At 36.4% G+C, this 22,278-nt stretch overlaps 5 protein-coding genes and 5 long non-coding RNA genes across 13 annotated transcripts in view; 6 read left to right on the top strand and 4 right to left on the bottom strand.

Moving 5' to 3' along the window:
- Positions 1-230: 230 nt before the first annotated feature.
- pigeon (protein) lies at positions 231-4,184 on the bottom strand. Of its 3 annotated transcripts, none has more exons than XM_068288425.1 (9): positions 4,048-4,184; positions 3,568-3,987; positions 3,191-3,507; positions 1,945-3,132; positions 1,647-1,879; positions 1,373-1,587; positions 1,088-1,312; positions 836-985; positions 592-725 (listed from the first exon to the last, which is right to left on the bottom strand). In XM_068288425.1, the coding sequence occupies exons 1-8, from the start codon at positions 4,109-4,111 to the stop codon at positions 861-863; spliced, it is 2,787 nt and encodes a 928-aa protein (XP_068144526.1). In that variant the 5' UTR covers positions 4,112-4,184; the 3' UTR covers positions 592-725; positions 836-860. The 3 variants fall into 3 exon arrangements, 2 of the variants coding, with proteins under 2 accessions (XP_068144517.1, XP_068144526.1); XR_011032226.1 differs by having other exon boundaries at positions 690-725; positions 836-918; XM_068288416.1 differs by lacking the exon at positions 836-985 and having other exon boundaries at positions 231-725.
- A 236-nt stretch (positions 4,185-4,420) lies between these two features.
- gammaTub37C (gamma-Tubulin at 37C) lies at positions 4,421-6,280 on the top strand. Its single transcript, XM_068288560.1, has 4 exons — positions 4,421-4,569; positions 4,624-4,826; positions 4,896-5,486; positions 5,549-6,280. Exons 1-4 carry the CDS (start codon positions 4,521-4,523, stop codon positions 6,077-6,079), a joined length of 1,374 nt encoding a protein of 457 aa, XP_068144661.1. The 5' UTR covers positions 4,421-4,520; the 3' UTR covers positions 6,080-6,280.
- Positions 6,281-6,880: 600 nt separating this feature from the next.
- Positions 6,881-7,291, top strand: LOC137577316 (uncharacterized). The gene is made up of 2 exons (XR_011032397.1): positions 6,881-7,004; positions 7,070-7,291. It is a non-coding gene; the product is annotated as an uncharacterized lncRNA (long non-coding RNA).
- Positions 7,292-8,451: 1,160 nt separating this feature from the next.
- Positions 8,452-8,888, top strand: LOC137577282 (uncharacterized). The gene is made up of 2 exons (XR_011032393.1): positions 8,452-8,584; positions 8,649-8,888. It is a non-coding gene; the product is annotated as an uncharacterized lncRNA (long non-coding RNA).
- A 766-nt stretch (positions 8,889-9,654) lies between these two features.
- LOC137576440 (L-asparaginase-like) lies at positions 9,655-10,858 on the bottom strand. Its single transcript, XM_068289561.1, has one exon. The coding sequence runs from the start codon at positions 10,728-10,730 to the stop codon at positions 9,804-9,806; it is 927 nt and encodes a 308-aa protein (XP_068145662.1). The 5' UTR covers positions 10,731-10,858; the 3' UTR covers positions 9,655-9,803.
- Positions 10,859-11,280: 422 nt separating this feature from the next.
- Positions 11,281-11,805, top strand: LOC137576446 (uncharacterized). Its single transcript, XR_011032294.1, has 3 exons — positions 11,281-11,295; positions 11,358-11,518; positions 11,584-11,805. It is a non-coding gene; the product is annotated as an uncharacterized lncRNA (long non-coding RNA).
- Positions 11,806-12,961: 1,156 nt separating this feature from the next.
- LOC137576451 (uncharacterized) lies at positions 12,962-13,401 on the top strand. The gene is made up of 2 exons (XR_011032298.1): positions 12,962-13,097; positions 13,162-13,401. It is a non-coding gene; the product is annotated as an uncharacterized lncRNA (long non-coding RNA).
- Positions 13,402-14,165: 764 nt separating this feature from the next.
- LOC137576424 (L-asparaginase 1-like) overlaps positions 14,166-22,278 on the bottom strand; it is a 51,334-nt gene continuing 43,221 nt past the window's right edge. Inside the window, exons 2-4 of one of the 2 annotated variants that reach the window (XM_068289548.1) lie at positions 15,903-16,023; positions 15,625-15,839; positions 14,166-15,559 (exon numbers count right to left, since the gene is read on the bottom strand). In XM_068289548.1, coding sequence (XP_068145649.1) covers positions 14,315-15,559; positions 15,625-15,839; positions 15,903-16,011 — 1,569 coding nt within the window. In that variant the 5' untranslated portion in view covers positions 16,012-16,023 and the 3' untranslated portion in view covers positions 14,166-14,314. Of the gene's footprint in view, positions 15,560-15,624; positions 15,840-15,902; positions 16,124-22,278 lie in introns of those variants that run through there. The other variant, XM_068289540.1, reaches the window with a different exon arrangement.
- On the bottom strand, positions 19,012-20,477 carry LOC137576361 (uncharacterized). Its single transcript, XR_011032289.1, has 3 exons — positions 19,909-20,477; positions 19,090-19,188; positions 19,012-19,022 (listed from the first exon to the last, which is right to left on the bottom strand). It is a non-coding gene; the product is annotated as an uncharacterized lncRNA (long non-coding RNA).
- On the top strand, positions 20,310-21,123 carry LOC137576352 (male-specific sperm protein Mst84Dd). The gene is made up of 3 exons (XM_068289404.1): positions 20,310-20,631; positions 20,699-20,788; positions 20,854-21,123. Exon 3 carries the CDS (start codon positions 20,857-20,859, stop codon positions 21,013-21,015), a length of 159 nt encoding a protein of 52 aa, XP_068145505.1. The 5' UTR covers positions 20,310-20,631; positions 20,699-20,788; positions 20,854-20,856; the 3' UTR covers positions 21,016-21,123.

Here is a 22,278-nt window from a genome sequence, read left to right on the forward strand (position 1 = left end):
AACAAATAGATGGAACAAGTCGCAGGGGTAACTTTGGTATCAAACAGAGTCCACAACTCAGCAAACTTCGTGGTTTAAGACAATGTCCCTGCTGCATACTTAAATAATATCTAAGATCATCAAATATTTCTCTCTGTTGAATCTCCTGATGTTTCATCTAAATCATATTAAGTAGTAGCACAAATAAGGATAAGCTAATAGAGTTTCATCTGACAATTATTTCATTTTTATCGCAAATATCTATTTTATTTGGCATAAATTAAGTTTAAGTATACAATGAATTGCAATGGGAATGTATATACTTATATATAAGTACAGATAAATATAAGAAATAATTTACACAAATGACAAATGAAAGACTTATTGAGAAAAAGAACAAATTAAAAAAAAAAAAAAACAAAAAGTAATTTTACGAGCATACAATATAAACAATAGATGGGTCTTACCCAGATTGCAATTACATACAAACATATATTTATAAATATATATTTACTTATCAATTATCATACTATTGGAATGTGATTTTGGACACACAACTTTGGCCTGCAAGTATTAAAACTTGAAATGTCTTAGAAAATAAATCTATTATTCCTCAACTTTTAATTGATCCAACGAACTGAGCGTTGTTTCAATTAACAAATTGTAATCCAATTCATTTAAACTGGCTTTGGCTGTCAAAAGATCCAAGAACGAATTCAACGAGGACAAAGTTTCGGCTGTAAGATCTGGCAAGTAAAAGAGCATAAAATATATATTAAAAGATCAGATATATATACAGAGAAATCAAAATTAAAGTGGGACTATTACTGGTACACACAGATTTTGGGCTGCTTACCAGGCGTGGCAAAAGAAATGAAAATTTACCAAATCATTGGCCTTTGCTTGAACATAAAACTTGCTATACTCAAAAATGCTGTGCTTAAAATGATAAATAGAAAAACCAAAAGTAGTGAATGACAGACCACAGTATTGGGTTTGCCCAAATCTAATGTAAAATGTGAAATTAAAATATGAAAATATAAAATGAAACTATAACTGTGGGTGTGTATGTGTGTGTGTGGGTGTGTGCATGTGGGTGTACACTTACCACTCCTGCTTTGAGAGCGTGTGGATATAGCTGCAGCTGAAGATCTTTGATTCTGTGAACTTTCTTGATGCTGGCCAGATAATATATTAGCTGCATGTTCTCGTCCACGTATCATGAGACTATCGGGATGATGCCAGCATTTCAATAGACGTTGTGCTCTCTGCTTGGGCAAAGCTGAAAGTAATGAAAGTTTACGTTCCGTCCCCAATGGAGAGTCCTCAATATCTGCAAGAAATATTAATTTATGATTTAATTCTTGAACCTTCATCAAATGTGGTTTCTTACCGTATACAATGGCCTTCATTACATCCACTTGCAGTTCGAACACATGATTCTCCACATATTGCAAGAACATGTCAAATTCCAAAGCACGATAGCCCAAATAGGTAAAGAATGAGGAGAAACCCTCTGGTAAAGGAAAAGCTATGGACTCTACAGCCAGGCAATAACGTTCTAGTATAAGGAACAGTGAATGTTGTTGATTGCTGGGCATTTGGTCACTAAAATATTAACGAGTTAATATCAATTTTCTAAGAACTAAGAGTTGAATTTAAGTTACATAAGCTGAAAACCTCTTAGGGTTTGTAAACGAGCATCTAGACCAGCGGCACGGCATACCAAAGAGCATAGTCCCCGAGAAAGTTCCAATTGGGCTGAAACAAACTGTGAGGCCACTGCATGAACATGAGCCGGAGCCTGAGAGCGTTCAAAAAAAGTCTCTTTTAACCAACGGAATCCAGTATGAGGCTTGGATGAGTGTTTAACCAAATGAACACTCAATTCACGTAGATACTGAAATGTATAAGCTCTTTTCGTAAGTATTTCTTGGGGATAGTGCTGATATTTTCGAATCTTACCACTGATATGACATGCTCCTGTTTGCTGGCCGTGCATTTCTCTAGCTCAATAAACGGTAGCACTTCATTTCCAAAGGGAAAAGCTGTGCCACTGCCATAGTCGCCAAAGCCACCGCCACCCGATGACCCGCCATCTGGTGTTAGGGGTGTAGTGCAACGTGATAAAGCCTCTGGCTGATAGCACGCCAAACTGAATATCAATTTCTCGGTAACCTGTTCGGCGCTAAATCGTGGCTGCTCCTGTTTAGAGGACTCATTAAGCAGTTCCCACAATCTTGTCCAAATATCGGTGCGATATGGTGATAATCTCTGTTGCGGTGAGAGTAACATCATGCTGGTATTATGTAATGTTTCATGCGACAGACCAACAATAATATCGGCAACTTTTGCCTGAATAGGACGCGATGCAACGGCGGTGGTCAATGGCAATAGTCTGAGCAATGGTTTAGCTTCATCGGGCAAACCTTTGACAGCAGCAGCATAACTCCCGGCCACCAAAGCCTCCTTGAGCAAAGCCACAGTATCCAAGGACAGAGGACGCTCCAAAATGCTACTTAACAGTTCGGCCAGCACATCCAGATCGCTCGTATGCAAGAGGAAATAATGTATAATGCTTATGCGATTATCCAATGAGCTGTCATTGCGAAATGTCTCAATTAGATGGGCACGGGGCACAGTGAGGGAAACCAAATCCAAAGTGGCCATGTCATAGGCCAAAGCTCCCCATTTTTTCAGTGGTACCAATTGTCCAAGTTGTGGACTACGACTGGTTGGGGCTGGACAAACAATATGACACATGGGTTCATGTTGCAGTCCCACATCCAAAAGATGGACAAAGAATGCTGATGATACCAATAGATGATGTTGGCCATGCAGGGCAAAAGTTGGGCGCAATAAACGCGCTTTTTGCCAGGGTACACCCGGCATAACGCAATGAACCACACAGCCATGATGGAGCAGTGTTACCGAATAGGCAAAATGGACATCCTGCTGCACATCCGATTGCAATGGTTGATACAGATAATAATGACAGACAAAAAACATGCCCGAACCGTCAGCTAGGATAACCAAATTCAAAGAGCTATCGTGTACACGTAAAGGTACAGCATCATCATCATAACTGGGTGATTCCGTTTGATTGGATGAACTGCTTCCTGGCAGCTTAGGCAAATTAAGCGGAATATTTAGCTAAAATTAAATGATAAATTTGTGTGTAAACAAATATGAAGCGATGTATAAAACTTACCACCGTCTCTGTGGGTTGTTTCTCATTAAATTGAAAGGCCGTTAAAGTAGGACTCAATGCTGGCTTGGACTCAACGCCAGCCTCCTCTTCGTCACGTTCATCCAATAAACTTAAGCTCTTCGCCTTGGGTTTGAGGTGAATATAATACAATGCTTGACTTTCGGCATCCCATTGGGCCCAACTAAAATTTTTCGCCAGTGTTTCATGCGTCAGCACCGATGTATCCAAATGCCAGGCACTGCCCTCGACACCTCCAGCAGCAGCTTGGCCAGAAGTAATGGAACTTTGCTTCACTATGCAGGTAAACTGCTTAATGGCTAAAAACAATAAAAGCATTCAATTGGTGTTCCCTTGGATCTTTATATTCTAGTACTAACAATCTTCATGCGTTAGCACTAGCAATTTATCTTGCCAACAGGTGCGCGTGGCACTCTCCACACGCCACAGAAACTGTGTCATTATCTGCTTGGAAGTTGCATCCGGATTCAGAGGTATTGCCTTGCCGCCTTCACTGCTTCTGACCTCCACCACAAATGCCTGATAGAGCCCTTGACTTTTTACCACATAGGACAGCAGGGTGACACTGCTATTAATGCTAGCTTGGATTACTTCATGACAGCCCGGCAAGGTCCATAGTAAACGGATTAACTTCTTTGTGGCATGAAAATGTCCAATACAGGTCTCTCGACGCTTGATACCTGGCTTCTCCACCTCGTCATCATCATACTCGAATATCCAAGAGGTAAGTAGCGAACCATCTTGCTCCTGGCCCAAAATTCGCCACTCATTTGCCTTTTCTGTGTCAATGGAAAATGGTAATTCGTTTTCGTTTGATCTGATCATTTTTGTAGACTTACCCTTGTGTCCCTGGGTCGCCAATAGGCCACAGAAATTAGCTGCCAAGTTTTCTTGGCGCAGCATTTTATTTTTTATTCAACAATTTCTCATTTTCTGCAGACAAAACAGTAAATAAATCAATAAATGGCCACAGCTGTTGCACAATAGGGTGACCAGACTTAAGTGAAATACCAAAAACAAAGTACTGCCAACTTACCCGTCGACACCTTTTTGGCGCGGAAAATATATCTTTTAATTTTTTTCTTCTTTTTCTTTACCACATTTTAATTTGAAAACTTTATAATAATTCAGCTGTGAGCTTGTTTTCATTTAAACAAAAATTTTTATTTTTTTTTTGGTAATAAAAAATTAACAAACGGTTTTCGATTTGGCGCAATTGTCCCATCCTTCACCAATATGGCAACCCAATTTGCTTTGAAACCGTTATGTGTAGCGAAAAGAAAAGTGGTAGATTAGAATTATATAGAGAAATATGCCAAGCGAAATAATAACTCTTCAATTAGGCCAATGCGGCAATCAAAGTAAGTGAATAAGTTTAATGGATTATTGAAACTCTAATTTTTAATTTTGTTAAGTTGGTTTTGAATTCTGGAAGAGATTGTGCCTGGAGCACGGCATTTCTCCGGATGGTCTCTTGGAAGATTTTGCCTTAGATGGTCAAGATCGTAAAGATGTCTTTTTCTATCAAGCCGATGATAATCATTATATACCCAGAGCTGTTCTCTTGGATCTGGAGCCCAGAGTTATTCACAATATAATGAGTTCGCCATATGCCAAGGTAATAAATATCAATATTTTGTTGATAAAGATTGAAAAATAAAATTGAAAACCAATGTCATTATTGCAGCTTTACAATCAAGAAAATGTCTACCTATCCAAGCACGGTGGCGGCGCGGGCAATAATTGGGCCTCTGGCTTCAGTCAAGGTGAACGAGTCCAGGAAGAGGTCTTTGATATTGTCGATCGTGAAGCCGAGGGTAGTGACTCCCTTGAGGGTTTCGTTCTTTGCCATTCCATAGCTGGTGGTACAGGCTCCGGAATGGGTTCCTATGTCCTCGAACGTTTAGCCGATCGTTTTCCCAAGAAATTGATTCAGACCTACAGTGTCTTTCCCAATCATGATGAGATAAGTGATGTCGTAGTTCAACCGTATAATTCAATACTGACTCTGAAGAGATTAATCAAGTGTGCTGATTGTGTTGTGGTCCTCGATAATACGGCTCTAAATCGGATTGCCACCGAACGACTTCATATCCAAACACCCACATTTACACAGATTAATAACTTGGTATCGACCATCATGAGTGTGAGCACCACGACTCTGCGTTATCCTTCGTATATGAACAATAATTTAATTGGTTTGACGGCACCGTTGATACCAACACCTCAGTTGCATTTCCTTATGACAGGATATACTCCGCTTCTTACAGATCTCGAGGTGGGTTAACTAACTCTACCTTCTCTCATTATCCTAATTACAATTCCATTTGTCTTTCACAGACAAAAACCAATGTGCGGAAAACGACAGTTTTGGATGTCATGCGTCGTTTGTTGCAACCCAAAAATATGATGGTTTCCACTACAGACAAACAGAATCGTCATTGTTATATATCAATTTTAAATATCATTCAAGGCGAAGTTGATCCCACTCAAGTACACAAATCTCTACAACGCATACGTGAACGTAAATTGGCCCAGTTTATACCCTGGGGACCGGCCAGCATACAAGTGGCTTTATCACGGAGTTCTCCTTATGTGCAGACAGCTCACAAGGTCTCCGGTTTAATGATGGCCAATCATACGGGCATAAGTTCTCTCTTTAATCGAGCATTGGCTCAATATGATAAGCTGAGGAAACGTAATGCTTTTCTGGATCAATTTCGTCGGCATGAGATGTTTAAGGACGATTTATCTGAACTGGACTTAGCTAGGGATACGGTGGATTATCTGGTCCAAGAATATGAAGCTGCCACTCAAATCAATTACCGTCAATGGAGTCCCCAAGTGAAAGCTAAAGTTTTGGGAGCTTAGTTCAAAAAATAATTCAGAATAATAATTTGTATAAATTATATAATATATGTATAATTTGTAAAAACTTTAATTTTCATTCACTCATTTTATATATGTTTATTGCTTGTAATTAAGATATAAGTTTTATTAAAAAAGAACTGGAAGAAGAAAGAAACGCGCACGATTCAAAATGTGATGATAAAATATGAAAAGCAGTCAAAACTATCATAAGTAATTCATTAGAAGGAGTCACGACTCCTGAAACGGCTTGGGCATCAATTTCTTTCTGCAAAGAAGTCATTAATGATCAGAAAAGGAACTTATTTATATAAAAATGCTGTAGATTTATCCCACATTGCCTAAAAAAAAGCTAAAAAGCTTAGCACCAACTCAATCAAATAACAATAATATCCTTAAATTAGATGACCTTGTAAAACGACAAGATATATGTAAACATTTAAGATATCTACGAGATATCTAAAATGTTTACATATTTTTCATGACTTTCCGATATCTACAGTTCTGCTTAGATTAATTTACTGGACATTTCGTTGTACAAAAATCCGAAGTATACGAATATCTGTAACTTTTACCACCTGGACCATGTGTGACAAACGAAGGATGAAATGATGCGTTTTGCAGGATGTTCACAAGCATAGTCACCGGATACCTCCACCGGCTAAACTTAAGATAACCAAAGTTAAGCTCATGATCTACAACTTAGTAAGTTAGTGCTTTTGGGCAAATACGACAAACCACATTGTAATAAAATAACTTTTTTTTAGAAGGCCTTGACTTCCAAATGTCATCTAAAAATTTTAACATCCTAGAAATTTCATTTCTTTTTTTCATTCGAACTTTTTAACTTGAACAGACAGTATCTTTTAGACTGTTAAAAAATAAATACATTAGTCCTTTTGTTAACTTTTTTTCCAAATTAGGCTTGGTAAGTTTAAAATACAATTTAAAAAAAACAATTCAGTAAGTAGTAATATTTGTAAAAATTTTAAGACCATGTGCTACGGCTGCAACTCCTGCTGTGGACCCTGTGGATCTTGCTGCGGCCCCTGCTATGGATCCTGTTGTGGTCCTTGCAACACACGCTGTTGCCCAATGGTTGGCAGCACTCTGTCGAAAATGACTGGCCTGTGGACAGAGTTTCCTTATTGTTAACAAATGGATAATGTAAAAGAAAAACTTAAAAAAAAATATATATAAATATAAAAACCAGAACCAATGGCGTACAGGATACAGTAATTTCAGATAGAAGAAATTGAGTAGCTGCTAAAATAAGTTTTAAATAATTTAAGATTGATTTGTGAGACCAAACAAATGCCTAAAGAATTCTTAGTGTACCAGGAATCGCGAGTGGTCAACGGCCAACTCTGCCCCAATGGCCCACATACTAAAAAAAAAAACGTTTAGACGTCTAATTTGGGTATTTCCAGTCCTTGTTCAATGAAATTTAGTATGTCGATAGGTATTATTATGAGAATTTAGTGCGTTAAATAGTTTGAAGAAGGACCTGCCAAATCTGCACACATACTTATCAAATCTACTAAGCAAATTTCATGTCTCTTATTACGTCTTTGACAAATATTGCAGGGGCGGAGCTGTTCATTACAAAATTTTGAAATTAACTTAACTTATTTGGACACTACACGAAAAAATTTTGAACTCTTGGTGCTCATACGCAGACGTCCGAAGAAAGGCTTAATAGACCTAAAACCTTTTTATTCTTGGTTGGTAATTTATAAAGAATTTATCGAATTCCAATTACGAAATAGTTTTTTGTGAGGCAATATTTTTCGAACTGGAAATCACATTTTTTGAACTGTCGGAAAGATACAGCTTCTAATTCTAAATTGATTTCGACAAAACAAAGTGCAATCGACCATTCTGGTCCTGATAACATTTAAAATTTATGAGATATTTTCTGAAAAAAAAAATACCAAAATCCTAAATAATTCAATTCAATAATGCCAGACTAAACTTGAATTTCAGAAGATCCTGTATGGAGTTATACCCTAACTATGGAGGTTGAGAAATTTTTTTCACTTAAATTTAATTCTAATAATAAAACAAATAGGATTTTATTTTAAAAGGGTCTCCCAACCAATAAAATCCACTTAGTATGCCATTTTCCTTCTTGGGCTCATGGATTTTTCCGACAAATTGCTTCTGTATAGATCTTCCTTGATCCTCTGAGGTCGAGGTAAAATAGGGTACCTTAGTTTTATATTTAGAATATCCCTTGGAAAACCAAAACTAGTGACGCATTTTGTTCCTGTACACATCAATATCGTCAGGTTTATAGCCTTAAGATCAGTCGATGGGTAATGGGGATTACTTACTGTTAGTAGGCCATGCCTGTTTCACTTACTTCGCCTTTAAATTTTCTAAAAACTAGCTCAGTTGTTCTTTGAAATTCAAAGTAAAAACACAAAATTTTTTAGATTTTTGTTTTGTCGGCTGTGTTGTTGTACACAACCATCCGGTCCAGAATTCCTGCCACTGCCCCCACAAGTAAGTAGAAGTCCTTTAAGTGTCTATATACTTTAATGAGATAAATTCTAAACTCTTTTCCTAGAACATGTGTAACGGTTGCTATTCTAACTGTGGTCCTTGTTGCAGACCATGCTGTTCAAGCAACTGTGGGTCATGTTGCCAACCTTGTGGCCCGGTTTGCGGATCCTGCTGTAGTCCTGCATCAGCACGTTGTTATGGGGGCGGAAGGGCGGTGATTGGCACTCGTTTATCCAAAATGACTGGCCTTTGGACACTCATTTATTACAGATAAAATGACAAGAATAAATTTTCATTGAAAATATGTCTTCGATACTTTTAGTTTTGGCTCAGGTCGGGGACAATACTTGATCAAGAGAAACGACCCGTCGAAACCGGGTTCCCGAGGTGGAAAAAGTATTGTAAAGTTAACAAAATTCATTTTAAAATATCACAAAATTTAACTTAGGCTATGCCAAAGTTTATATACTCCGAGTCTCATGCATGCATCTCTCTTTCTATTCTGCTCCACCTATTTTTCGTATGGCACTAAATGAGATAGTGGTCCGATCTGTATAATTAACATACTTTATCTTACTTCCACCGACAGATGGACAGAAGGACTGAAATGGGTATATCGAATCAGCTTCTCATGCTTTATGGAGTCGTCAATTTTTCATTTTTACCTTACAGACGTACTCTTTGAAGAAGTGACGCGACGTTACCATCCCGATCCCCACTCTAAAATTATTTACTTTATTTTTTTGTCAAAGTCAATGAATAACATGACATTTCATTAAACCCCCATCCCCCCCCTTGAGACATTTTGTCGTAATATCCACAATAGTTCTAAAAATTCAACCATAAGACCTCTTGACCAAATTAAGTTGACGTATTTCATCTTGGCTATTTCATCATTCACATTTTTCCCCAAGTCGTTCAGTCTAAGAACGGCGAGTATCAGTTAATAAAATTCAGTTAAATGGGAGAGTCGTGTTAGCTTAATGGCTAAAAAATTTCATAAATAATACTAAAGACGTTAGCTACAAGAATTTTAATATAAGCTGCAAGTATTGGAAAAAAAAATTGAGTTTGAGTCTTAAGTCTTATCCTTTTTTGTGTATTCATTTATATTGATTACATTTCTGTTATATACATACATATGTGGGTAAATGTGCGATTATATAGGATAAATGCGAATATACATAAATAGATTGGATAATAATTACTTCAATGCCTTTTAAGATTTTGCGGCTTGGTTTAAAATCATAATCACTTCGGTAGATTGGTTTCTTAAAGCATATTCCAAGGGAGTCAGGCCCAGTATATCCCTCTGATTGATGTCGTCAACGTGATTGAGAAGAAATTTCACAACATCCACAGAATTATGCAAGGCAGCCATATGCAGGGCTGTGCGTCCAGAGCTATCTGGTAGGGAAAGGTCCACGCCAGCGGTTTGATATGATTGAAGACGTTTAACCGATCCCCTGGCAGCAGCGGCACAGAGACTTTCGGCCACCTCAAGAGGCGGGCGAGTAAGCTGAGCACCGTGCTTGAGAAGCAACTCAATAACCTTCGTCTGATCAAAGGAAATTGCTTCTTCGATGGCAGAATTTACCACACTGGAGTTTTGAATAAGGATTTTTTCCATAACTATTACATTACCCAGACGATTGGCAGTATTGAGTTTGGCGGATTTGACAGTCAATTCTCCACGTAGGCTGGTTTTCATCATATCCTTCTTGTCCTGCAGCGACCATGCATGTTTACTTAGAACATAGGACAACTTGGTGTAAGCCGCCTCCATTGTAATGTCGCCAAGAAAGATGACACCCATCTCAAAGATTTCGGAACTAGCATCATAGGCATCGGCCACCGAACCGCCGAGACATTGTGTGCAATTCACAATGATCACACCACGAGCGATGGCCGCTTTCAATTCGGTAAGCAGATCATCACGATTGGAAGGTATATTGCCAGCGCCAAAGGATTGTAAGACGACTCCACGTACAGAAGCGCTCAAAGCGCCACTTATTTGATTCAATGTCATGCCCGGAGTGATACGTAGTAGGCTAACATTCGCATCCATTGACAATTGCACACTAAAGGGTTCAATCAACGGTGGACGATTGATGTAGATCTCGTTTAGATTAATGCTTACACCCATTGTGGCCAATGGTGGATAATTGGGTGAATTGAAGGCATCTAAAGCTTCGCAATTCACTTTCACTGTGCGATTACCGCGAAGCAATTTATGATTAAACACCACACACACCTCGGGTATATCATAAGTGCCTGCAAAGAAGTCATTAATGATCAGAAAAGGAACTTATTTATATAAAAATGCTGTAGATTTATCCCACATTGCCTAAAAAAAAGCTAAAAAGCTTAGCACCAACTCAATCAAATAACAATAATATCCTTAAATTAGATGACCTTGTAAAACGACAAGATATATGTAAACATTTAAGATATCTACGAGATATCTAAAATGTTTACATATTTTTCATGACTTTCCGATATCTACAGTTCTGCTTAGATTAATTTACTGGACATTTCGTTGTACAAAAATCCGAAGTATACGAATATCTGTAACTTTTACCACCTGGACCATGTGTGACAAACGAAGGATGAAATGATGCGTTTTGCAGGATGTTCACAAGCATAGTCACCGGATACCTCCACCGGCTAAACTTAAGATAACCAAAGTTAAGCTCATGATCTACAACTTAGTAAGTTAGTGCTTTTGGGCAAATACGACAAACCACATTGTAATAAAATAACTTTTTTTTAGAAGGCCTTGACTTCCAAATGTCATCTAAAAATTTTAACATCCTAGAAATTTCATTTCTTTTTTTTCATTCGAACTTTTTAACTTGAACAGACAGTATCTTTTAGACTGTTAAAAAATAAATACATTAGTCCTTTTGTTAACTTTTTTCCAAATTAGGCTTGGTAAGTTTAAAATACAATTTAAAAAAAACAATTCAGTAAGTAGTAATATTTGTAAAAATTTTAAGACCATGTGCTACGGCTGCAACTCCTGCTGTGGACCCTGTGGATCTTGCTGCGGCCCCTGCTATGGATCCTGTTGTGGTCCTTGCAACACACGCTGTTGCCCAATGGTTGGCAGCACTCTGTCGAAAATGACTGGCCTGTGGACAGAGTTTCCTTATTGTTAACAAATGGATAATGTAAAAGAAAAACTTAAAAAAAAATATATATAAATATAAAAACCAGAACCAATGGCGTACAGGATACAGTAATTTCAGATAGAAGAAATTGAGTAGCTGCTAAAATAAGTTTTAAATAATTTAAGATTGATTTGTGAGACCAAACAAATGCCTAAAGAATTCTTAGTGTACCAGGAATCGCGAGTGGTCAACGGCCAACTCTGCCCCAATGGCCCACATACTAAAAAAAAAACGTTTAGACGTCTAATTTGGGTATTTCCAGTCCTTGTTCAATGAAATTTAGTATGTCGATAGGTATTATTATGAGAATTTAGTGCGTTAAATAGTTTGAAGAAGGACCTGCCAAATCTGCACACATACTTATCAAATCTACTAAGCAAATTTCATGTCTCTTATTACGTCTTTGACAAATATTGCAGGGGCGGAGCTGTTCATTACAAAATTTTGAAATTAACTTAACTTATTTGGACACTACACGAAAAAATTTTGAACTCTTGGTGCTCATACGCAGACGTCCGAAGAAAGGCTTAATAGACCTAAAACCTTTTTATTCTTGGTTGGTAATTTATAAAGAATTTATCGAATTCCAATTACGAAATAGTTTTTTGTGAGGCAATATTTTTCGAACTGGAAATCACATTTTTTGAACTGTCGGAAAGATACAGCTTCTAATTCTAAATTGATTTCGACAAAACAAAGTGCAATCGACCATTCTGGTCCTGATAACATTTAAAATTTATGAGATATTTTCTGAAAAAAAAAATACCAAAATCCTAAATAATTCAATTCAATAATGCCAGACTAAACTTGAATTTCAGAAGATCCTGTATGGAGTTATACCCTAACTATGGAGGTTGAGAAATTTTTTTCACTTAAATTTAATTCTAATAATAAAACAAATAGGATTTTATTTTAAAAGGGTCTCCCAACCAATAAAATCCACTTAGTATGCCATTTTCCTTCTTGGGCTCATGGATTTTTCCGACAAATTGCTTCTGTATAGATCTTCCTTGATCCTCTGAGGTCGAGGTAAAATAGGGTACCTTAGTTTTATATTTAGAATATCCCTTGGAAAACCAAAACTAGTGACGCATTTTGTTCCTGTACACATCAATATCGTCAGGTTTATAGCCTTAAGATCAGTCGATGGGTAATGGGGATTACTTACTGTTAGTAGGCCATGCCTGTTTCACTTACTTCGCCTTTAAATTTTCTAAAAACTAGCTCAGTTGTTCTTTGAAATTCAAAGTAAAAACACAAAATTTTTTAGATTTTTGTTTTGTCGGCTGTGTTGTTGTACACAACCATCCGGTCCAGAATTCCTGCCACTGCCCCCACAAGTAAGTAGAAGTCCTTTAAGTGTCTATATACTTTAATGAGATAAATTCTAAACTCTTTTCCTAGAACATGTGTAACGGTTGCTATTCTAACTGTGGTCCTTGTTGCAGACCATGCTGTTCAAGCAACTGTGGGTCATGTTGCCAACCTTGTGGCCCGGTTTGCGGATCCTGCTGTAGTCCTGCATCAGCACGTTGTTATGGGGGCGGAAGGGCGGTGATTGGCACTCGTTTATCCAAAATGACTGGCCTTTGGACACTCATTTATTACAGATAAAATGACAAGAATAAATTTTCATTGAAAATATGTCTTCGATACTTTTAGTTTTGGCTCAGGTCGGGGACAATACTTGATCAAGAGAAACGACCCGTCGAAACCGGGTTCCCGAGGTGGAAAAAGTATTGTAAAGTTAACAAAATTCATTTTAAAATATCACAAAATTTAACTTAGGCTATGCCAAAGTTTATATACTCCGAGTCTCATGCATGCATCTCTCTTTCTATTCTGCTCCACCTATTTTTCGTATGGCACTAAATGAGATAGTGGTCCGATCTGTATAATTAACATACTTTATCTTACTTCCACCGACAGATGGACAGAAGGACTGAAATGGGTATATCGAATCAGCTTCTCATGCTTTATGGAGTCGTCAATTTTTCATTTTTACCTTACAGACGTACTCTTTGAAGAAGTGACGCGACGTTACCATCCCGATCCCCACTCTAAAATTATTTACTTTATTTTTTTGTCAAAGTCAATGAATAACATGACATTTCATTAAACCCCCATCCCCCCTTGAGACATTTTGTCGTAATATCCACAATAGTTCTAAAAATTCAACCATAAGACCTCTTGACCAAATTAAGTTGACGTATTTCATCTTGGCTATTTCATCATTCACATTTTTCCCCAAGTCGTTCAGTCTAAGAACGGCGAGTATCAGTTAATAAAATTCAGTTAAATGGGAGAGTCGTGTTAGCTTAATGGCTAAAAAATTTCATAAATAATACTAAAGACGTTAGCTACAAGAATTTTAATATAAGCTGCAAGTATTGGAAAAAAAAATTGAGTTTGAGTCTTAAGTCTTATCCTTTTTTGTGTATTCATTTATATTGATTACATTTCTGTTATATACATACATATGTGGGTAAATGTGCGATTATATAGGATAAATGCGAATATACATAAATAGATTGGATAATAATTACTTCAATGCCTTTTAAGATTTTGCGGCTTGGTTTAAAATCATAATCACTTCGGTAGATTGGTTTCTTAAAGCATATTCCAAGGGAGTCAGGCCCAGTATATCCCTCTGATTGATGTCGTCAACGTGATTGAGAAGAAATTTCACAACATCCACAGAATTATGCAAGGCAGCCATATGCAGGGCTGTGCGTCCAGAGCTATCTGGTAGGGAAAGGTCCACGCCAGCGGTTTGATATGATTGAAGACGTTTAACCGATCCCCTGGCAGCAGCGGCACAGAGACTTTCGGCCACCTCAAGAGGCGGGCGAGTAAGCTGAGCACCGTGCTTGAGAAGCAACTCAATAACCTTCGTCTGATCAAAGGAAATTGCTTCTTCGATGGCAGAATTTACCACACTGGAGTTTTGAATAAGGATTTTTTCCATAACTATTACATTACCCAGACGATTGGCAGTATTGAGTTTGGCGGATTTGACAGTCAATTCTCCACGTAGGCTGGTTTTCATCATATCCTTCTTGTCCTGCAGCGACCATGCATGTTTACTTAGAACATAGGACAACTTGGTGTAAGCCGCCTCCATTGTAATGTCGCCAAGAAAGATGACACCCATCTCAAAGATTTCGGAACTAGCATCATAGGCATCGGCCACCGAACCGCCGAGACATTGTGTGCAATTCACAATGATCACACCACGAGCGATGGCCGCTTTCAATTCGGTAAGCAGATCATCACGATTGGAAGGTATATTGCCAGCGCCAAAGGATTGTAAGACGACTCCACGTACAGAAGCGCTCAAAGCGCCACTTATTTGATTCAATGTCATGCCCGGAGTGATACGTAGTAGGCTAACATTCGCATCCATTGACAATTGCACACTAAAGGGTTCAATCAACGGTGGACGATTGATGTAGATCTCGTTTAGATTAATGCTTACACCCATTGTGGCCAATGGTGGATAATTGGGTGAATTGAAGGCATCTAAAGCTTCGCAATTCACTTTCACTGTGCGATTACCGCGAAGCAATTTATGATTAAACACCACACACACCTCGGGTATATCATAAGTGCCTGCAACTATTAGGGACGCAACAAAATTATCCTTTCCATCAGAGCGCGTTTGATAGATGGGTATTTGAGAGCCCGTGACCATCACTGGCTTGCCCAGATTTTGCAACATAAAGGACAATGCCGACGAGGTAAAGGCTAAAGTGTCAGTGCCATGAAGAACCACAAAGCCATCGTAATTTTTGTACTCGTCCTGCCCAAAAAATGTATAAAAAATGATAACTGATATTATTAAATTTATTTCATTCTCACTCTTACATTTATATCCTGGGCTATACGTTTCCAATCGCTTCTTTCCATATTGCTGGAGTCAAGCAACGGATCGTATTCCTTTATTTTATACAAAACACGCTTCTCATCTCCCAAACTGGGTAGAACCAACCACTCGGGCTCCTGTGGCAAATAAGTGGGATCATGAAAATTCATGTCCTCACGGATTCTTGGCTCAAATTGTCCGGGAACAGGCGCCAACACTAACACAGATGTATATTACTTATAAAACTATTGTTTATAGTAATTATTATTATTATTATTACCGCCATTCTCATTTAAAGTCATGCCAATTGTACCGCCAGTATAGATGGTCAACACCTTGGACACATTTTGTGTGATTCCCGGTAAATTCAAATTTGATTGCGACAACATTGTTTGGGTGCTGATTTCAAAATGAATGCACAACAAAATTTCCGTCCTATTTATAGAAAAGTTGTCTATACGAATAAGCAAGCACTCGAGCTTCGAGTCATTCATGAAATGCACTAAACATGCAACCTTGCAAGTTTTTTGTAATTCTTTTCTTTACTTTATATGATAAATTTATATATTTCTCTTCCAATTTAGTCATAGAAAATGCTTAAAACCTACAAATGTTGATGTAAAAAATTTAGAAGATAAGATAATAATCTTAGTTAATATTAAAAATTCATCAATTCATTTCTTGAAGTGTCTTTGGACTGCTTTGCCTTTGTATCTCTGACTCACAGATACGTGCACATACATACATACATAGATTTCTATAAAAATAGTAAAATTGAAAAAGGGGAAACTCCACCAAACTATGACATGTTGAAACAGTAAAGAAAATTTGAAGATAATAAGATAATATTTTAACTCCTGTAGCACACAGAAAATCTATTAAGGAAGCTAAAAATAAATTCTTTAAAATATTTACTCAAACAATTAAAGTTAATATCTAAAAAATGTGTATTTTTTGTGGTTTTAAGAAAATTGTAGTGACCATTTAGGTCAGTAGGTAATAAGATACCATCTATCCTGCTAAAATTTTAAATCTCTTTACCCGGCCCTAGTGCAAAACGTGAACCGAGAAGTCACTCGAGTTCTCACGAGATAGCGAAGGCTGTAGATAGTAGGGCAGAATTATGCCAACAATAAATTTGCCATTTAAACAGAACTAATATTTGTTTACCCTTGCAGAGGGTGTTATGAAATTGGTAAGATGTTTGTAACGTACAGAAGGAGACGTTTCCGACCCCATAAAGTATACACATATGTATGTATATTCTTAATCAGCATAAGAAGCTGAGTCGATATATGTATGCATGTCCGTCTGTGCAAATCAACTTCACGCCGCCATCTTAAGAGCTATTGGGATGAAACTTAATATTTTAGCTACTTATAACCCGGGTAAGATAAAGTATGGAAATCGTCAGGATCGGACCACTATTTTATAAAGTTACATAAGAAAAATATATGAAGGAGTTGGATTATCCCTATGGAATTATTAATATAAATATAAATCGCTGCGCCAAAGTCAGCCCTTGCGAATTTCAAAAGATTAACTTAAAGGACGATATTCTTAATACAATTTAAGCTAAACGAACAAACAAATAGTAAATCTTTAAGAGTATATGTGGGCAACGCTGTAGTATAATACCATTCGGTGGGTATTGTGGGGCTTATGTGTTACAAGGTAAATTAAATAAAAAAAAAAAAATTTAATAAGTAATTCAGCAACAGAAAACAAAATTTTTTAAAAGCGATAAACATTCGTGTTTCAATCTTTGGAAACCCTCTTTTTAACAAATTATGATTTTAAGTATCTATTATATTTGTCAATTGTTTTATATTTGCCGTTAAACAGAAAATTTGACGAAATTGTTAAAATTCTCAGGACGAAATTTGTATCGTATTAGAATATAAATGCAATTTCTTAATTGTACAATCGAACAATGTTCTATTCGTTTACTTTTTTTTCAAATTTCTCTGATTTGTTTCTGCACATTAAACTCGTGACTCTGCAGTCAGCAAAAGGAAATGCAGATAGCTTATCGCTTTTGATCATCAAATAGAAAAATTAGTCACATTTAACGCTTATACTTATACAATTTCTCTCATTATTTTTTACTTAAGGCAATTTTAAGATTTTTTTACTGATTGAAATGAATTCGAATTTAAATTTCCATGTAGTTGTTTTTATTCGAGATTCTGATTTTGGTCTGGGTCCAGTCGGACCTGTTCGACTTCAGAAGCGATTTAACAATATTTCTAGGATTTATATTCTTTATATATAGATTCAATTCCATATATTGATTCCAAGAGAATTTGAAAAATTCCTGAAATACTTTTCGTGAGTTGTAGAAGTTAATCTTTCAGGATCTAGTCCTTAGATTTTTGCCCAATGGTCCTGCTCTGTAATATGCAGTAAATCGACACGAGGTTCCAAAATGAAATCTTATTTACATTATTATTAATTAAAGTTTCTTATTGCTAAGAAAATATTGTACTAATAAATTATATATAGTCTACAGAGATCCTTATTATTATGAATGTTCAAATTCTGAATTTGCGGATTCTGCTCTGCTTTTTCTTATTCTAGATTTATTTGCACTATTTTTTACACAACTCATCGCACTTCGAAGAATTTTTTCTGCTGGTTGGGTTGCATCCGTAATTTGAATGGCCTCTGAAAGAGTAAAAATAATTTTAATATACTATTTATTAAACATATTGGCATCTAGGGCTGTAAAATTGGCCAGGAATGCGTCTTTTAAAGCAAGCAAAGAACTTTTAGAATGTACCATGCCTAATTAACAATCTTGGAAGCAAACATTGTTGATAGAGTCTATTTAAGTTGCAAGGCATACGAAAAGTTATAACTTTGTTGGAAAGAATGAATATCATATTGCATTTTGCATACTTTAAGGGGCAAGTTTACAACTACAAAATGCATTATTTACCTAAGAGTACAGAGACAAAGGAAGCGTAGGTTCGTAAACTCTTTTTATTGCTCACGCCATCCATATTGTAAGCCAATATAATGTCTTCTTCCATTACTTTCTTTATTGATCTCGATATTGGCGCTTGAATTAGTAGGCCTTTTATTTTAGTGATCTAAAAAAAATTAAAAAAGAATTTTAAAATTTAATGAAATTACGATAAATTTTTAATTTTCACACTTACGAAATCTTGTCTATTATCTAGGCAGATTTTTAAGTTAACCTCCATGAGATGGGCTTCATTTCTAATAGGAAAAGTGGCCACTTCAGCCTCGCTGATTGCTTGAGCTTTTTCCAAAAGTTGCTGTATTAAAGTCGTTTGAGTTGACACCATGTCGATTAGAATAGACATTTCTGCTCTCATTCCATGGATTTCCCTGTTCAAATTTTCAACTTTTTCCGCAAGCTCACTGGTTTCTTCTACAACGTTTATGAAAATCAATCTATTTTTTAATCCAAATAACGAATTATTTCATTAAGTACTTACGATTATTGTCAATATTAAGTTTCCTTAGCTTTTGGGGTGGCGGTTCGTCTGCTTCTAAATCTAATTCATTCTTAATGGTAATTTCCTCGTTCTCCACTACTAGAAATTCCTTTAAAATATTATTTTCCAAAATTTCATCTTCAGCGCTAACTCCCCTTTGATTGAGCCCAATAACTCCGAAATGCTCATCTAAGTCATGTCTCTCTATTTTAACTAACGGTGGCACTGGTCTTTCACCATTCATTTTTAATTAATTAACTTAGTTTTCAAATTTATTAAACTTCTGTTTAAATTAGAACTGAAAATATAAAAAATGTTGTACAAGAAAGCCTTTCCTTAAATTTTAACCGTTTTCTTTCAACAAAATAACATTTTCCTCTGACAGCACAGTTTTGTGCACTATGCAGCACTGAGTCTTTAGTATTTTTCAATCAGCTGTTTGTTTGGTGTCGAATTTAAGGCCTTTTCCGATAATTTACAGGGTTAATAATAAAAAGATGCAGAATTTTATGAAATATGCAAAAACTAAAGATTAAATAGCCAAAATGCAATTGAGGTCGCTATCGGGCGATTTCTAGCTTTCGTTTAATACCATTTTCACTAGGCTTAAGACTTTGGCTAATGCTTGAAAACACAAACTAACTAAGAGACCATTCGAATTGTTTTCATTTTTTTGTACATAAAAGTAAGAATATATTTTGCTTTCACTTATTGTCAAATTGTGAAGTCAGACATGAAATCAATGTGTTGCAAAATAACAACAAACAAATGATACTTCACGGCAGCTAATTCTGATATTTGGAATTTATTTGCAGTTACTTTTATATTTATTTCGGCATTTTACAAACACAACACAACACAGCAAACACTTGCCTATCACAATATTTGTTTTGTTATTTACTTTGCAAAATAAAAGAGTTTCACGAAGTGACGCGCGCCGTTGATGAAAAACACAACAAACCGATATGTGTATTATAGAGTATGTATTGTTCAACATACACGACTATGCGAAGGACCCACTGTTTTCAATTTAAAGATTGATTTAATTTTTTAACTTTTATAAAAAGTATATGTGTGCCAAATAGAATACAGCAAATCAATACGTCGATTTTTAATGGTTTTATAGCTTAAAATCGTTTCACTCTTAATAAACAGAGTATACAAGGTTCAGTGATTTAGATGCAGCAAACAGCTGTATTTGTTTGGTCTGTAGCTGTGTGATTGCACGGTCACACTTAACCGGTTTTTGCAGCTCTGCCAACTTACTTATTCAAAAACAAAATGACAGTTAACTTTTTTAAGATTTTTCACTCTTCAAGAATCGATAAGCAAATGATACGGGGCACTTTTTTATAAAAGTAAAAGTTGGCCTTGCCTTTATACGTCATCTTTTGAAGTTTTCACTTTACTCACTGCCTACAAATTTGTTCATTCACACTTTGGAAATCCCCTTGCCAACACACATGTTTCGAAATTGTCCCATATAAATTACAATAACTACATACAAAAAGAAAAGCATCCTTTTTCCGTATTAAGGCTAAGGTAAGTAAAGATTAAAGCTAACAAAAAAATATTTATATATAAATTTTCACATTTTCTCTCGGTATAGGGACGGCAACATTGTGAAACATTGGCTTTTTTAGAAGGAAAGAAGGACAAATCTGCTATTTTCTTTTTCGACAAAACTTATTTATAAATCGTGAGTAAAGTTCCTTTTTTTGTTTTATTAGAAAAATGCCTTTACAATTTTGTTTTTCCAATTAGAAAATGTGTTGCGGACCAGCTGGCTGTTGTCCTAGCTGCGGACCACCGTGTGGATCGTGTTGCAAGAATTGTTGCGTAGAATTATGCTGTGTTCCATGTACTCCAGCGTATTTGCAATGTTCTTACGACTGTTGCAGCCTGCCCTGCTGTAGGCGATGTTGATGAATTATAATTATAAACCGGATAAACAGCCAGTTGAGGGGAAACAAGTGAAAATACATCAGAAAAATTAAAGAAAAAATAAATTTAAAAAAATGAAATGAAAAGAAATTTGAAAACTATATTTTTAATCTAAACTGAGTCTTGGCCTTGGCCAAGTTTTGTCATCAGCTGTTTTTTTCAAAGATCTTAGATTTGTAATGGCGATAACACGTCTTCAATGCTAAAAGTAGTAGGGAATTCAAAGTATATAAAGCGGAAAATGAACGTAAGGCTTGCAACAGCAGTTTCTCACTCGGAAAACTCCTAAATGACAAAAAAAAGACATTGACTATTAGCTCTTCAGATTTTGTTCCTGAAATATAATTCACTTTCGTAGTTCAAATGTGTGGGAGTTCTACCCTATCCCAGTCGAGACCTCAAAGTTGTGACTCCAGACTAGACCTTTTTATACGTCGAATATCGTTTAATATCGATATTCTATCGATACCGATTCTTATTTAAAGTCATCCTACGAGTATAATAATACTTTAGAATAAATTAGTGTCGAAAAACAATGCGAATTCGTAAGACCTACAAAAATGTGTACACATCAACATTTCTGATCTACAGTTTATCTTTACTAGACTTTTAACTTTTTTTTTTGGGTCTGAAGGTATAAAGACATGAAAATTTCATAAATGCTTTTTATACCATACACCCATAGGGTGAAATGGTATATTAAAGTCGCCAAAATGTATGTAACAGGCAGAAGGAAGCTTCTCCGACCCTATAAAGTATATATATTCTTGATCAGGATCAACAGCCGAGTCGATCTAGCCATGTCCGTCTGTCCGTCCGTCCGTCCGTCCGTATGAACACGCAGATCTCGGAGACTATAAGATCTAGAGCCACCAAATTTGGTATGTATACTCGTGTAGTATGCACATGTTCAGAGTAATTTGGAATTTCGGCCACGCCCCCTTACGCCCCCAGGAATCACATAAAACTGTTTTTCTTAAAAAAGTATGACAGCTAGAGACATCAAATTTAGTTTGTATACCCGATTAGTTAGTGCGCAGAAATTAACTGTTCAAACTTTTTGCCACGCCCCCTTACGCCCCCAGGAATCACACAAAACTGTTTTTCTCAAAAAGTATAATAGCTAGAGACATCAAATTTGGTTTATATGCTCGTTTAGTTAGCGCGCAGAAACTAATTGTTTAAACTTTTTGCCACGCCCCCTTCCGCCCCGGAATTTACATAAAAGTGATTTCCTTCAAAACT

The sequence above is a fragment of the Drosophila tropicalis genome, unplaced genomic scaffold (assembly GCF_018151085.1).
Source record: "Drosophila tropicalis isolate 14030-0801.00 unplaced genomic scaffold, ASM1815108v1 contig_1187, whole genome shotgun sequence".
Taxonomy (NCBI): domain Eukaryota; kingdom Metazoa; phylum Arthropoda; class Insecta; order Diptera; family Drosophilidae; genus Drosophila; species Drosophila tropicalis.